The sequence below is a fragment of the Urocampus carinirostris genome, chromosome 18 (assembly GCF_059441175.1).
Source record: "Urocampus carinirostris isolate Australia breed hairy pipefish chromosome 18, RoL_Ucar_1.0, whole genome shotgun sequence".
NCBI lineage: Eukaryota > Metazoa > Chordata > Actinopteri > Syngnathiformes > Syngnathidae > Urocampus > Urocampus carinirostris.
The window spans coordinates 22,253,811-22,269,340 of NC_142366.1; the positions used below are offsets into that span (position 1 = coordinate 22,253,811).

Here is a 15,530-nt window from a genome sequence, read left to right on the forward strand (position 1 = left end):
ATTTTCTAACGTATTTTTCAATGCGATTCTAATTTTTACATAAATTTTAATTTGATGCTACTTATAGTCAAGATTTATCTTAATTAGCTGAGGAAATATAGTATTAATGCCATCTTTCTTTTTTTAATGAATTAAAAACATCCAAAAGTGAATAATAATAATAATGTCTTCTTTCCTTTTGTTGTTTGGCCATGCCAAGAGTTTAAGCAACTTTTTAAAAATATTTGGACTCGCAAATCAAGAATTAAATATATGCCATAATTTCCACATTATATCTGCTTTTTATACGCACCATGGCGTTGGCGTCTAGGCTGCCATCAAAGTTCTGCACTTCTCTTTTGTTTACCTCTCCCAACAAACAACATCTTAATCATAAGAGCACTTGAAGACCACTCTATATGTTTCTCAAAAGCAGAAGAGTTACCGTATGCAGTACATTTTATCGTAACAATGCATTTCCAATTTTGTCCACCATATTTTCCAGTATATAAGGCGCACCAGATTATGAAGCGCACTTTTCAAATTTCTGGCCAATTCAGGATTTTTAGGGGCGCTCTATAGCCTGCAAGTTACAGAGTATACTTTCAAATACATAACAATTTCCCATTATGAAGTTTGTTTTTTATTGCCTACAATAAAGAATGTGCCAATTACATGGTAAATGGTAGTTATTTAATGATGCAGAAATAAGGGGCGGCGGAGGTAGAGCGCTCGTCTTGGGATCAAGAGATCGCAGGTTCAAATCCCGGCTTCTCCGTGTCGAAGTGTCCTTGGGTAAGACACTGAACCCCTAATGCTAATAAATTAGCAGATTGGCGCCTTGCATGGCTGCACGGCTGCTATTGGTGTGTGTGAGTGAGTGGATGGGTGTGTGGATGGGTAAATGTGAAGCACATTGTAAAGCGCTTTGGGAAGTCCTCATTGACTTGAAAAGCGCTATATAAATGCAGATCATTTCATTTCATAAGCTGAGTTTGCCTGATGAAGCTGTTACTTCAGAAATGTATTTCAAACCTTTCAAAAGGATTGAATAAAAGCATCCCTTGGACCTTACAAAATATTTTTTTCTATTGATGCCACTTATAATTAAAATCACCAGGCAAACAAGAAAAGCAGTAAACGAATATTGTGATTTGTGGAATAAAAAACATAAAAAATACAAAAAACAGTGCTTGTTACTCCCATCAGCTGTCCTATAAATTCCCCGAGAATAGACAATTTACACAAGGTCCGGACACGTGTGCCTCACACATAATTAACGTGCCGCATAAACGGATTTGCTTTGCAAGATATTTTAATTAGCAGGGTTTTATTTGCACTTCTGCTCACTGTCTACATGTTATCGTGGAGATGTCGTCGCATTGACAGTGGCCGCTGACTAAACTCCGCGCGCGCGCGTGTGTGTGTGTGTGTGTGTGTGTGTGTGTGTATTTTTCATTTTGGGGTTTGGAAGAGCTAAATAGAATAAGAGTGCTTGTGTTCAGACTCACGTGTGTCGCAGCCGTGCTGGTCAAAGGTGCAGTGGCAGTGAAGGGAGATTGAGGGGCCAGTGAAGGTGTGGGCTGCAGTTGGTCCCCACCCGTTGAGACAGCGCCGGGGCCCGATAAAGACGACCCGTCGCCACTTGAGAAAACCCCTGGGAAGTCAAAAAAAGATGTAATTTTAGAGAAAAATATTAATAAAATACTCAAATGAAAAACAAACACTATGTACATTTGGTTAAACCACAATTTTAATAATCACACTCTGTGCAGACAAACTCAAACATAAATCGCAATTACTCAATACTATTAGCTGCAGGAAACCACGATATAGACTGCATTTTCCGGACTATGTAGCGTACCCAAACTCCCCAAATTGTCTAGAAATTTGAGCGAGCGCCTTATAATACGGTTCGCCTTATATGCTGACAAATTTGGAAATCCTTTACCTATTTGTACAATTTATGATCAGTCGAAAAATCTTATCGCTGACAGCAATAGCATAATAATGGTGGCAACCACCAGGCTGCTAGGTACATGGGTGGTTGTTCACAATTGCCTAGCTATGGATGCAACGGAAATCAAACCAGCAAGGAGAGTGCCAGATCCTATCCACTAGGCTACTAAGGATACATATAATACAAAAAGACATTACGTCTCATCTCACTACCACATTATTTTTAGTCACAGTACCAGATATGTTTTTCTCAGCTCCAACTAAATATTGTAAGTGACAAATATTTTGAATATGTGCGGTCCGAATTACTTTCCAAAATGCCTTCTCTTTATTCAGTTCAAAATCGCGTGCACTTTGTGAAGACTTAGCGATTCAACCATACAATAATGTATTTCAGTGGCACCACAGATAGGTTTAATGTCTGACAATATTCTCGCAGCCCGGCCAAATAATGACATCAACGATTTGGGAGTGTGATGAAGACATAAAACCCAATTCTTTTTCGTGTGAGGTCTGTAGCTTCAATAGTCTAGTGCAGAGGTCGGGAACCTTTCTGACCGAAAGAGCCCTTAAAGCAAAAATATTCTGATTTCCTTTTCGAGGAAGCCTCACCATATATTTTAAGACAAACACTCAACAAACCCTCCGCTCTTCCAGACATAAGCTAATTATTCAGCACATTTTATTCCCCAGTGTGATGTTTGATGATTTGATCAAATCTATGAAATATAATAATGCCGAAGCCTGTATCAATATAAATATACCACTTCAAATCGTTGGGTTAAAGTTCGACTTTTCATTATGAAGTGCCTCAACAATGAACATCGATTTTTCTAATTAACTTTCATATATGACCAAGGTAGATAGATAGATAGATAACTTTCATATAAAGGATTATTTAGTAAATTACAGCCACAACAGAGTCTGTTGGTATGACACCTTGACTGTAAATGTTGTCAAAATTGTTTCCTATATATACTGGACCAAAGCATTTGTGCATCAGTATTGTCTCGGCTTTGCATAAGCAACAATTGGCGTTGTGTGTAACAATATATGAAATGATTGCACAAGTACTATTTATCTCTAAGCCATATGTACTCATGAACCTCGTATGTGGCTAGCGAGCCATAGAGTCCCAAACCCTTGGTTGAGTGGATGAGCTCCAGGCCGCGATTCGAGGTTGACCCCTGTTGCACCCAATGTTATGCAATAGTGATCAGTGACATTTTCCGACTGATATATCAATGCACAATTACAGTATTTTATTTAGAATAGAATAGAATAGAATAAAATATGCCTTTATTGTCATTGTGCAACCTAAGCCCTCACTGTAACTTTAATCCCATGTGCCTCATAGTACTTAAAGTCCGGTCCGCCTTAAATATGAAAATAGGTATCCAAAAATACTTTTTGGGGGGTGCGCCTTTAGTGCGGAAAATATAGGAAGACAAGATTTTACATTGCTCATAAAATGAGCATGCCAAATAATCCCGGCATGGCACACACGTGCAAACATGCAAGCACACACGCCTGCGCTCAGCCGCTAACCGGGGATAAGCCCTTCCCCAGCCCCCTTTGACCTTAGCGGAGGTGGTGGTGGATGGGGTGCAAGGGCCCCTCAGTCCCACAAAAGCTTGAATGGCTCAGGGCAGCATACATTCACTAGGGGAACAAGAGATCTTTGTGCCAGTAGGGGAGAAGGGAGATGACGGGGTAGTGGGGGCTATCTATACACTACATGCGGGTCTACATACTATTTATAACACTTTGTAATATGCACCAGAAAAATGGATAAGCATAAGCTGTTTTCCAGTCACACAGAAGGCATGTGCTCTTAAAAGACGTTCAAAGGCAGAAAAACTGACAATTTATCTGCTTTGTTCCCATCAAATATGAATAGCTCATTACATTTGTGATGCGTACCAGAATGACTTTTGGTAAATTTATTTTAAACTTTAACTATATATTTGTTTTCCCTTGTACAACGGAAACATTTTATATTTATGCAATTCCATAATGATACCAAAAAAATAAACGGACCTCTATAACCCAGAGAAGATAAATTACCTACACTTGTGTGGTTAAATTAACATTTTGAAAGTAACGAAAACTTAAAATGCTGTTAAAAAAAAAAAGTTAATTTACACAAGCCCGGCACACACACCTATTTACAGTATACACGCATTCCGTTTTCTTGCTGAATCATCGGTAAACTAAAAAAAATAACCCCTGATTAACCCGGAACGCCAAATGCAGACACACACGATGGTTTGGATTTGAATCAAAAATCAAAAAAAGATTTTGAAAAAGGCAAATAGACTAAATTATGGCAAGGCACAGACTTAACAATGTGAGGGAAAAGCTCTGAAATTAATTCCTAGGTTCGCATTACATCACTATTGATGATATCTGTGCAAAAGAATGTTCGTGTGTGTGTGTGTGTGTGTGTGTGTGTGTGTGTATTGGCATTAGTCTAAGTGTGTGCTTATCAATTTGCATCACTGGTTAAAATAAAGTATGTTGCTCACTAAAAATTAAAGTATTTTAAGATGAAGATTTAAAAAAGGCATTTTTAGAGATCATTAAATCTATCACAAGCACACAAAAAAAAACACCGCTACACACGAAAAAACTATAAAGTTAAATATCTTAGGGCTAGCAATTTGCCAAATATTGAAAAAAATGTCAATGCATATTTTTCTGATTTGTAACCTCTAAAAAGTCATACAGAAACCTGCAAACAAATATTCACACACACACACACACACACACACACACACACACACACACACACACACACACACACACACGCACAATATTGACTACAAACAAAACCATTCAATTATTAGTGATCTGGTGCGAATATTATTTAAACATCTAGTGCCAGTAACTTAGCACTATGATGTAAATATTTTTTGCGTATTTATTCTGATATTATCTTATCTTATTTTTGTCTTTAAAGCCTTTATAACATGTTCACCCTGGAGCGTCATGTAAAGACAATTCTATTCTAATATATTTTGAAATGTTCTGATGCGCATCAAAAATAATGTAAAAAAAAAAAGTGAAATGGGACGAGGGAAAAAACACAAAGACATAAAATAAATTCATGCCAACCCTACATTGACCACGCACAACAAACACATGGGTACAACCCCCAACTACCCCCCACCGTCAAACATTAACCTAACGAAAAACGAACCCCTGCCTCTCACCACCCACCAGCACATATCTATCAAGCTAACTATCTATCCATCAGCATTGAGCAAGCACGATGACGGGGGAGGGAGAGCAGCCAAGGATTCTCCCCATTACTGCCCTACATTAACCCCCAGCTAAATATTTACAGTGCAAAGATGAACACATGATATAAAACACACACGTAGCAAGGCCATCTCAGCACCATCTTCCCTAACTTCTCACATCAGCGATTGTTACAGATGACACATCTACGGGGAAAAGCAGTCAATTTACATGACACCCCGAATTGCAAAGTACTTCTTCATTCCAATAACAGAGCCCAGCTCATTTTAAAATGAAGTGCGATTTTAAGGTTTAACAAGAAACCACAATCTAATTATCATTGGAAAAGACTTAAGTAGAATTATGTATCCTCAGAAATTTTAATTGCTTAGAAAGTATATATATAGCACCTTTTTTTTTTAATCAGTGTCAGTAGATTTATTAAAAAATATGACCACCAGATTGAGAAATTGTATATTTCAGTCGATAACAGAAGAAAGCTATAAGGATTGTGCATCATCAACAAGTTTAATTTTGAAGATATCTTGAAACTTAAATCGCTGTTATTAGTATACAAAGCAAGTAAGCACCAACTGCCGGCAAAAACTCAACAAAGCAGACAATCATGATCTCAAGGGAATTCATAATTTCAAGGTCCAGTATTGTCGCACTACATTCATTGAAAGCCATCGTGCCACCTGAAAATGTATTCATTCAATGAATACTTTAGATGATGACTTTAAAATTAACCATATTTTTATTTCAGATAATCATACCAAAGAAGATCAATACATCAAGTGTTTTTTTTAGTAATTATATTTTATCAGAGTCACTAGCTATACTAGAATAAGTTTGAAATGTTTGTTTTCTAATTTTCCTTTCTTGTTTTGATTTTGAATAGGTCTTCCCTGCAAGGGAAAAAATAAGACAGAGGTAGGCACTTAAAAGCTTCGGCTTTAGCCTACTCCCCTTAGGCACATGTTTAAGTATTGATTTATTGTATTGTACAGATGTTTTGTGTGCAAATAATTTATTATTTCCTTTTTTTTAACTGATGATTGATGTTGGTTTGTTTTGTGCTGTGCCTATATGAAAAAGCCACAATCCCCCAATAGACGGGCTACAAATCAAACCTTAAGTTAAACCTTACATCTGATTTCAAACAAGAGGCCTGCAAAAAAAAGATCTCTCCAACCCTAATCCTATCCATAACTCAACATTAATTGTGGCAGAAGAGGTAACCAATAGTATCCCTGCAGTAAAGACAACAAGCTAGAAACATCCCATTTCAGCCGATTTGGTTATTATCATTTAAGAAGAAAGCGTCACCCAATGAAGGATGAGAGAGGAGGAAAAAGGTATAAGAAAGGGGGCTGGGAGACGCAAGCATACACAAAAAAAGGTGGCAATCTTGGAAAAGTGGAAATGTGGGATGTGAGAGCTGTACTGAACCATTTTCTCCAGCAGAGGGGAACTCCATAGCAGTTGCCAAGCAACTGAACACAAAAGAAGTAAGAACAAACTGGGTAGCTGTACACCTACCAAAATTTCATTGCAACAGGCCAATTACAATTATATGTTCTATCTCTCTCTCTTATGTTGACAGTTCAAGTAATTGTTCATATTTTCCTAGGCCAATTTATATGGGGGTCCATTTTTATTTCTCATTGTCTGGTTTCACTGGAATATACATAAGAAATCTGCAAACAATGTTAGTAATATTACAATACATATTCTACGGTTGACTAGCAGAAAAGCAGAGTTTGTATTTTAAGCGTGACAAATTTGGCACTTGGGTTCATCTTTAGCGACGGTTTTGTTTCATTTAGATCACTATTATTGATGAAAAAATAATCTTGATGATAAAAAGTTTAGTAAGTTTGCCTATTGGAAAAAATGTTGGTTGCTGAAAAGAATTCTAGCAATTTTAACAGAAATCTTGTTTTATATTATGGTAAGATGGCATGAGCATTATTTCTTTGACAAAAATTTAGTATTTTTCTACACTATTTTATTTAATGTGTTGCTACCATATATAAAAAAACATTAGGAGGATGAAAAGATCACTACTTTTGCAAAAACAAATTTGTTTTGATTTCGATAAGTTCATAAAAGTCTTTAAATAAATCTTTAACAGACCAATGAAGTAGGATTTAGATCAGGGGTGTGAAACTCATTTTAACTTGGGGGCCACACGATAGAATATTCTCTCGGGGCCGGACTAGTAGATTAGAGAGAAAGAAAATAAGAAAGAAATAAAAGCAAGAGAGGGAAAGAAAAGGAGAGTGTTAGACAAGGAAAGAGAAATGGAGAAAGAGTGAGAGAGATAGAAAAAAAAGAATGTGAGAAACAAAATAAATACAAATAGAAATAGTGAGAGAGGGGGCAAGAAAGAGATGGAAAGAAAGAAATCCAAAGAAAATTGAAAGGGAGAAGAAGAGAAAAGAGGAGAGAAAGAGAAAAGGAAAGCAAGAGAGAGAGAGAAAGAGAAAAGAGAGCAAAGGGAGGTAAGAAGACACAGAGAGAGAAAGAGAAAAAGGAACAAAGAAAGAGAAAAAGAGAGTGAAAGAGAGAGAGAAGGCTAGAAAGAGTGCAAGAGAAAAAGGGATGAAGAGAGAGAGAGAAAGAAATACATTCACAGTGTCTTTCTGAGAGGCACCTGGCTTCGGCAACATCAAGTGGACACAATTTAACCTGCGGCTCGTTTTTCTCCTGCGCTTCCCTCAGCGTTGTCCCTCGGGCCAGATTCGGGCCGCCTGTTTGACACCCCTGATTTAGATAATGAGCGACGATACAACTTTCTCAATATTTTTTTTTCCGACGATATTCTCACAGACTGGCTGAATAATAATATTAGTAAAAATAATAATAATAATAATGATAAGACCAAATCCACCAGACCTTGACTGAACTAGATGATGTAATAATAATAATAATAATAATAATTTCCTTTGTATTGTCATTCTTTGTAACAATGTACACAGAACGAAATGTCGATACACCTGACCCGTTGTAGCGAGTCGATGCAGCCGCAGCCAGAGGGCGCCGCCATTATACCAATTAGGTATGTCTATAGGAGAAGGCATTAGATTTTGTCTTATCACACAACCTTTAATCAAAGTGCCACATTGTTTTGGCTGTACTCTTTCCCGTAATGATCCATGACAACGTTGTACAAAGTGGCGCGGTGAGTAAAGAGTGTGATAATGAGATAAAATCGAATGCCTTTTCTCTTGTCATCTGCAATTTTAGGGGGCGTATAGCCGTGGTTCTCAACTGGTCTGACCTCAGGACTCACCATTCCACTGTATGTACAAGGCCGTAACCCAAATCAAAACAATCTTCCACTTCTCAAACTAACTCAATGAAAGAAATGTGAAGTTTAAACCAGAGATAGTCAAATAAATTCACATTAAAAAAATATAACCAGCATAACCAAACCGACCTAATGCATCAGTATTCCCGTTAATGCACTTCAGTGGCTTTGTCTTCAAGGTGATAAATGCCGTATCTCATACATTCTCTGCTGTATCTGCGTTAGCTCACGCTCAAAATGAGTAAAGAACATTATCAGTCTTTTTTGGTGTGAAAAAGAGGGCATCAACTCACATTTGATGGCAATTGTTGCAATCTACTGATAAAGAGTCTAAATGACCCTCAGTAATCTTATTTTTTCAACATTATTTTGCCACGGGAAAGGCCCGTGACCCACTGAAAATGGGTTCGCAACCCACTAAAAATGGGTCCGCGACCCACTTTTGGGTCCTAACCCACAAGTTGGAAAACACTGGCCTAGAGGGCAAGATTCTGTGCTCTTACTGCCTCGATCAAGATTCGATTAACCAGTTACATCCAATGCTGTGAAAATGAGTACAGTGATATCTGTCGACTCAGCGACATACTACCGTGAAATCCCGGTATAACACATAACCAAGCTTCAAGGTTTTTTGGGGAGTAAAAAAAAAAAATAGTTGGCCCCAAAGTTTCTGTAAAGAAGAGTAAACCGATGTAAAACACAGGCTGATATTTAGTTAGGGAAGTGAGAATTTTTTCTCAAAAATATGCTCTTCCCAATTTAATTTTAAAGACAATAAGAGAATATGTCTAACAGTGTTTTTCTTTGTTCAACATTGTCTTCATTTCAAATAGCTGTGTCAAAATCTGAGTGTGCACACATGAAAGCGGAAATGTCAATTTTCTGTGCTCTCACCTGGCCCGCTGCTGCTTTGCAAGCTACCATTCCTGAGGAGAGAGGGGGACTTGTGAATCCCGCTGCTGACACCTATGACCCCGAGACCCCTCTCCCCTGCGCCCACTCCCAAACAGCCGCTGGAGGCTAAGCCAGGCCGGCCGGAAAGCGTGGAGGAGGAAGATGAAGGAGGGCCGGGGGAAGAAGAGGAGGTGTTGGCTGTCGGAGCGTTGGGCAAGACGAGGGAGGGGGATGACTCCGGTGGTTTGATGTCTGTTGTGAAGCAAGGCCCAAATCTGTTGCGCCAGTTGCCTTTCTTTTTCTTTTTGACTCCATCCTCCCCTCCTCCTGCTGTCGTGCCAGTGATCCCTGCTCCGGTGGCTGATGGCTGCGCCCGCTTATAGGCGACCGAGCCACTGAGGTTGGTCGTCTCACTGGCCGGGAGACTGTGGGAATTCTCATACAGCTTTCCGCCCACTGCAAAAATTAGAATGTGGCACCATTTTTTTTTTGAAACATTAACCAGAAAAATCCTGTTGGCTTAGATTTTTGTCGTTGTCATTTAAAAATATGTTATTTCTATCATGAAATTTAACTCAGATTATAGCCCTAACTAGCATTACTAAAGGTCCTACAATTTGTTTGAACAATCTTTCCAATTAGATGCATGACAATGTATCATTTTAAGAAATAAATGTGTGAGAGAAGTAATATTGTACTTACAATTAGGACTTTATCCAAATACTTTTTCGGGGGAATTGTAAAAATATACGAATATAAAACACATCGTATTTTTCCTCACTATTATGCACGCCGGATTATATGGCACACCCCCCAAACAATCTTTTGTGATATTCTTTTCATACATAAAGCGAACCGGGACTATCGGGCAAATGAAATTGAGACTACCATAAGAACTACTGTGTTTGGTTCCTTATATACTTACATATAATCTCATCTCATCTCATCAGCTGTACCGCTTATCCTCATTAGGGTCGCGGGGGGGCTGGAGCCCATCCCAGCCATCTCCGGGCAGTGGGCAGGGGACACCCTGAACTGGTTGCCAGCCAATCGCAGGGCACACAGGGACAGACAACTCATTCGCTCATTCACACCTAGGGACAATTTGGACCGGCCAATTCACCTGAAATGCATGTCTTTGGAATGTTGGAGGAAACCGGAGTGCCCGGAGGAAACCCACGCAAGCACGGGGAGAACATACAAACTCCGCACAGGAAGTCTGGAGCTGGATTTGAACCCACGACAGGTTCCCATGACATGAACTGTGCCGCACAAGCGCTAACCACTGCGCCGCCGTGCTGCCCCTTACATATAATGTCAATGGTTAATCAACGATAAGTCTATAAGTATCACAAATTAAATTCGCAAAATATTTTATGCAACGGGAATGGAACTTGAAACGTGTCAGTGAGCGCACCACCAGTGGTAAAGATGACATACAAAAAGGCATTTGAGCTTATCTCATTATCACACTATTTTCACTCACGGTGCCAGAAACACTGCTTTGCATAGTGCATTCTGACAGGATAAAGAGTCTCTGCGCGTCTTCACCTGTGCGTCAATAATCTCTCAGTTGAATATGTATACGTACGTAAAAGAGCTTGTACAGTATTTTGGTGAAATACTGTATTCTGTCTTTTGCAATGTTATTGACGGAAAGGTGAAAAAGAGAATAGAAGAGACTGTTTAACCTATCGGAATAAACTATGTAAATTAGTGTTGCTGGCACTGTGAGTAACAAAAGTGTGATGTAATGTGGTAAGGTCAAATGCCTTTTCATACGTCATCTGTACCACTGGTAGTCTATAAGTAAAGTGTTGGGGCACTTACCACGACCAGGGTTGGAATCTGGTTGCATAATGTATTGCAAAATTTGGGCCAGCAATGATTAGCGATCAATCATAGCTCACATTTAGAGGTATATCGTAAAACCATATGTAGGTATCACACGCCTACAATTAATATATGCATTTACAATCTTATTCACCGTATTCTGCAGTATATAAGCAGAACCAGGTTGAAAGGCGCACTTTAAAAAAATGTCCGGCCAATTTTGGGTTGTTAGGTGTGCCTAATAGTCTGCAAAATACAATATATAGAAATATGTTTTATGAATAACAAGCACAATAGATGTGTGATGTATACCAAACACACAGTTATGTCCGTAATTCCACAATTGAAACATGTTATGTTGCATAAGATAAAATGAAGTTTAGTTGATTGATCACCTGCAGGAGCAGTTGTTGCAATGGAGCCAAAAAGATTTGTTGTTCCCTCTGAAGGGCCACTTTCTGTACTTGGTTTTACCAGGCAGCTAAAGGATGGGGGTGACGAAAATGTTGTCACGCCTCCTGGACGCAAAGAGGCATCTGCGAAGCTCAGGAAATCAGAGGATGAGGGGGCAGCGGATGTCTTGCTGGCACTCGTCAACAGCAGTCCTTGGTTAGACAGGTGCAAGAAGGAAAAGCGAGAGGAAACAGGAAAGCGAATAAGTAATGGTTAGGAATGGCTTATGAAAATCTAATACAGGATGAGAGCAAACATGGGAGGGGGAAAGGGAGGATGCATAAATAGTGGAATATCTCCCTCCTTGTTTTTTTTTCATTTACATCAATGTGGGAACAGGAGTTCCAAGATAACCAACATGATCATTTCAATTTTGTTTTATTAATCTCCAACCACTCCAAAGTAAGTCTATCTTCATGTAGTCCTCCTACAAAGGAAATACGCAGGGAGATGAATACGCTTTGCTACTCCTTACACAGACAAAACACACACCTGATGAGAGCTCAAGGTTCAGAATATAGAAAACACAAGAGCTTAGTGTAAGCACTGGCTCTTTCATGCTTTGACCTCCCCCACATGTCTGTGTGTATTTTCTCAGACAAGTTCCTAGATTATAGAAAGCCACAGGCCAGAGACAAAGCATTGCTATCAAGGCCACGCACGAGAAAAAAAAAACAAGTCTGGTGTCTGGTCTGAATTCAGTAACACAAGATAAACACATGCACAGGGTTGACCACCAAATAATCCAACACTTTGTTTTTAACTGTAGGGTCTTTGTGTGAAAATTAACATTCAAAAACAGCTTTCAATTTACCTTGGTGGAAAGGCCCATTGGAGACAGAGGAAGATGTGGAGGTTGCTATGGTGACCACAGTAGAAGGGAGTGCTTTCCCTGAGGAGGCAAGAGACTTCCGGCCACCCCTCTGTCCTAACACATGGCCTACAACAGCAGTCTTCTTGTTTTTCATTTCTGACGCGACCTTCCCGCCATCGGCAGCCAGGAGTTCCTTGGAGCTTCCGATTGAGTGAGTGGACGATACTTCCTGGAAGTTGGCATTGGTGAAACGGCCGCAACCGTCGTCCAGCCGCTTTTGTGCAGATGTGGCGAGAGGTGGGCCCCCACCCACCGAACCACTGGTGAAGTTCTGGTCGTGGAATATGAAAAGGGAACATGAATACAAATAATCACTTTTATCGGAGCGAATCTGGACAAGATCAAGGGACAGCGTTTATACGAACTGAAGTTTTTTGCACTTTTGAGTTAAAATCCTCCATTTTTCTTCACTGGGAAATTTGATTTTCAAACTGTTAATAGGCACAAAATGTAATTGGTTTGGCAGTTCAACTAAGTAAAAAAAACTACAAGAAAACATGTCTCCTTCCAGGGAAAGTAAATCCACTGTTGAACAAAACGATCTGAGGTTTTTTTTTTCTATAGAGCAGTTAACTTAAGAAAAGAGAAGGCTGCCCCTCACCTTCTCTGGAACCATGATGTTTGGAAGAACAAGGGAAGGGGACATGTCCATGGAGGTCTTCCTTTGTTTTGGCTTATGTCTGTCCCGTTCTTTGTGTTTCTGAGTATTAAAAGTACAAATAAAAGAAAAGTGGAATAAAGGAAAATAGCATATAAGCAGAGCTAAAAAAAAAAAAGAAAAAAAAAAAGAAAAAAAAAAAAGAAAAAAAAGTACTCATCTCTGTATGTTAACATTCAGGAAATGTTTTCCCCCCCAAAAAAGATAGTGACTAAATAGATGCCTGGGAGGTAATTTGTGTGTACAATGTGGACGTTGAAAAAGAAAAAGCATTATGTTTCAAAGGATCACTCCGAGATGAAAGCTTCACAAGCACAAAGCGAGTGATGGGGAGAGATGAGGGGAAAATAAAGCTTCGGGGAGCAACCGGAATCCAGCGGGCTCAAGTTTAGAGTAGGATGTTTGTCTAAGTGCCTCGTGCCCGAATGCACAAGATCTCATGGTTTCATCCGATCATACCCTCCTCCTTGGACCGGAGCGTCTCAATTTACACCCTCTCCATCTTGCGCAATGCCAGCGCTCCTTTTGCACCCGTGTGGTGGTGACCAGGTGCCGGCACATTTACACCTCGCACGAACACCCCACACCAGGCAACTCTTTGCACATGCACATACAGACATATGCATATACAGACTTTAACACACAGACACAGTCCCTTAGACAAGCTGTGAAAATATGCATCAATCCCAATAGACGCATTGGAGTGGCACGCAGATTCGAAAACGGTACAAAACACCCAACCCCCCCTGCATCTCTCCCCTCGAGGGTCTCCTTGGGAAATGATCACATGAAAGCCAGTGACAGTTTAGCCAGACTTCCGCACTGAGTGGCAGTTAACAGACCCCGCCAGCCGAAAAAAAGAGATAGCACCTCAGCTGTAATCTGCCTGCTCGCTGCCTTCTGCTAATGCCTATTTTCTGGCCTCAACTTGTGCTCCTTTGTGGCTTGAAACTTTAACTGCGGCAACAACAAGGCAAACTGTCATTATACTGAACGTTCAGTACAACAGCTTGTCTTCTGTTAACATCTCAAAGATACTTTCGTTAAAAATGATGTACAGTTTAAACCCTGTAAAACACAAAGTTGTAAAATGCCAACAGGTTTATTTTTTCCAAAAAGTGGGGAAAATGTTTTTTGTTGCCTTTCTTCACATTAACACTCTCATTGGGTGTTATTGTTCGGACTAAAAATTATAGAAGCCCGGCTCACTAGTGCAGAACCTGCACAAGCTGCAAAACTTTGGCTGAGCAAGAACACGTTTTTACCTTGGACTGAATTTATCATCTACAAGTAAAACTTTACAAAAAACATATATTTTTTGCAAACATATCATTTTTGTCTCTAAAGGCCCCTAAGTGGTCAAAATAATATTAAATGTATTTCTATATCTGGGTCCAACAGGCTTAAATCCACATTCAATGATCAAAACCTACAAATGCAATACTCATAAGCCATTTTCTTGGACTGAAGAAGGCAGATGTTTTTAGTTAAACTGGTCTGAAAAACTACCTGGCCACTCTGCATCAATCACCAGCTGTGGGTTTGAACATTGGTCAACTTAATTTAACTGGTGAAGATGATGATGATGAAACAATTACCAACTGTAACAAGTCATTATGTTTTGCCAGCACAAGAGTTACAAGGGGTGACAGTAGGCTACGGGAAATTGGAGCTGTCATTAAGTCAACAGAGTATAAAATAGACAAGTGGTCAGCAACTACGGGCCAGTATCAGGCCATGAAGAGTTATTACTGGTCTGCACAGAAAGAAAAATAAGTTCCATTATTTTTTAGCCATTGTGTTACTGACGCAGCTACGTTTCAATCTGAACTTGAATCAGGGCTTTAAGGTACGCTTGAATTAAAATCAGTGTGGTTTGCATGGGCGAGCACAGTTACCTGTCAGGTGGTGCAACTGTCACGTTGGAAACAACTGTTTACCGCATGCTGAAGATCCAAAGAAAAATGAATCAAACTGAAACTATGCGGTTATAACCAATTAGCGGGGAGAATGGTCAACTGCAGCCCACTATGTCATTCTAGAAAGATTGTAAACAAAATTGGAAAAATCTTTGGCAACAAAGTTCAAGGATGGATGGATCCCTGAGTCAAGAAGATGACACAGAGACCACATAACACCAACAAGCAGTTTTGTGAGATTTTTTTTTGGGTTGATTTGGTGAATTTGTATTTTTAACTACTTGGCACACAAGGATCAACGTGTCGTTTTTGCGTCAAACGCTATGACAGCGAACATAGTGCGTTGTTATTAGCACGTCCGCCTCACAATTCAGAAGTCCCGGGTTCAATTTGAGCTATTGG

General features: G+C 39.5%; 1 protein-coding gene across 4 annotated transcripts in view; it reads right to left on the reverse strand.

Annotated features, from left to right (window-relative positions):
- Nucleotides 1-15,530, reverse strand: part of mllt10 (MLLT10 histone lysine methyltransferase DOT1L cofactor) — a 59,753-nt gene that overhangs the window by 21,355 nt on the left and 22,868 nt on the right. For 2 of the 4 annotated variants that reach the window (XM_088322363.1, XM_088322362.1), the window contains 5 exons: nt 13,153-13,251; nt 12,492-12,822; nt 11,620-11,829; nt 9,392-9,847; nt 1,491-1,636 (listed from right to left, as the gene is read on the reverse strand). In XM_088322363.1, coding sequence (XP_088178489.1) covers nt 1,491-1,636; nt 9,392-9,847; nt 11,620-11,829; nt 12,492-12,822; nt 13,153-13,251 — 1,242 coding nt within the window. The remainder of the gene's footprint in view (nt 1-1,490; nt 1,637-9,391; nt 9,848-11,619; nt 11,830-12,491; nt 12,823-13,152; nt 13,252-15,530) is intronic. The other 2 variants (XM_088322365.1, XM_088322364.1) reach the window with 1 other exon arrangement.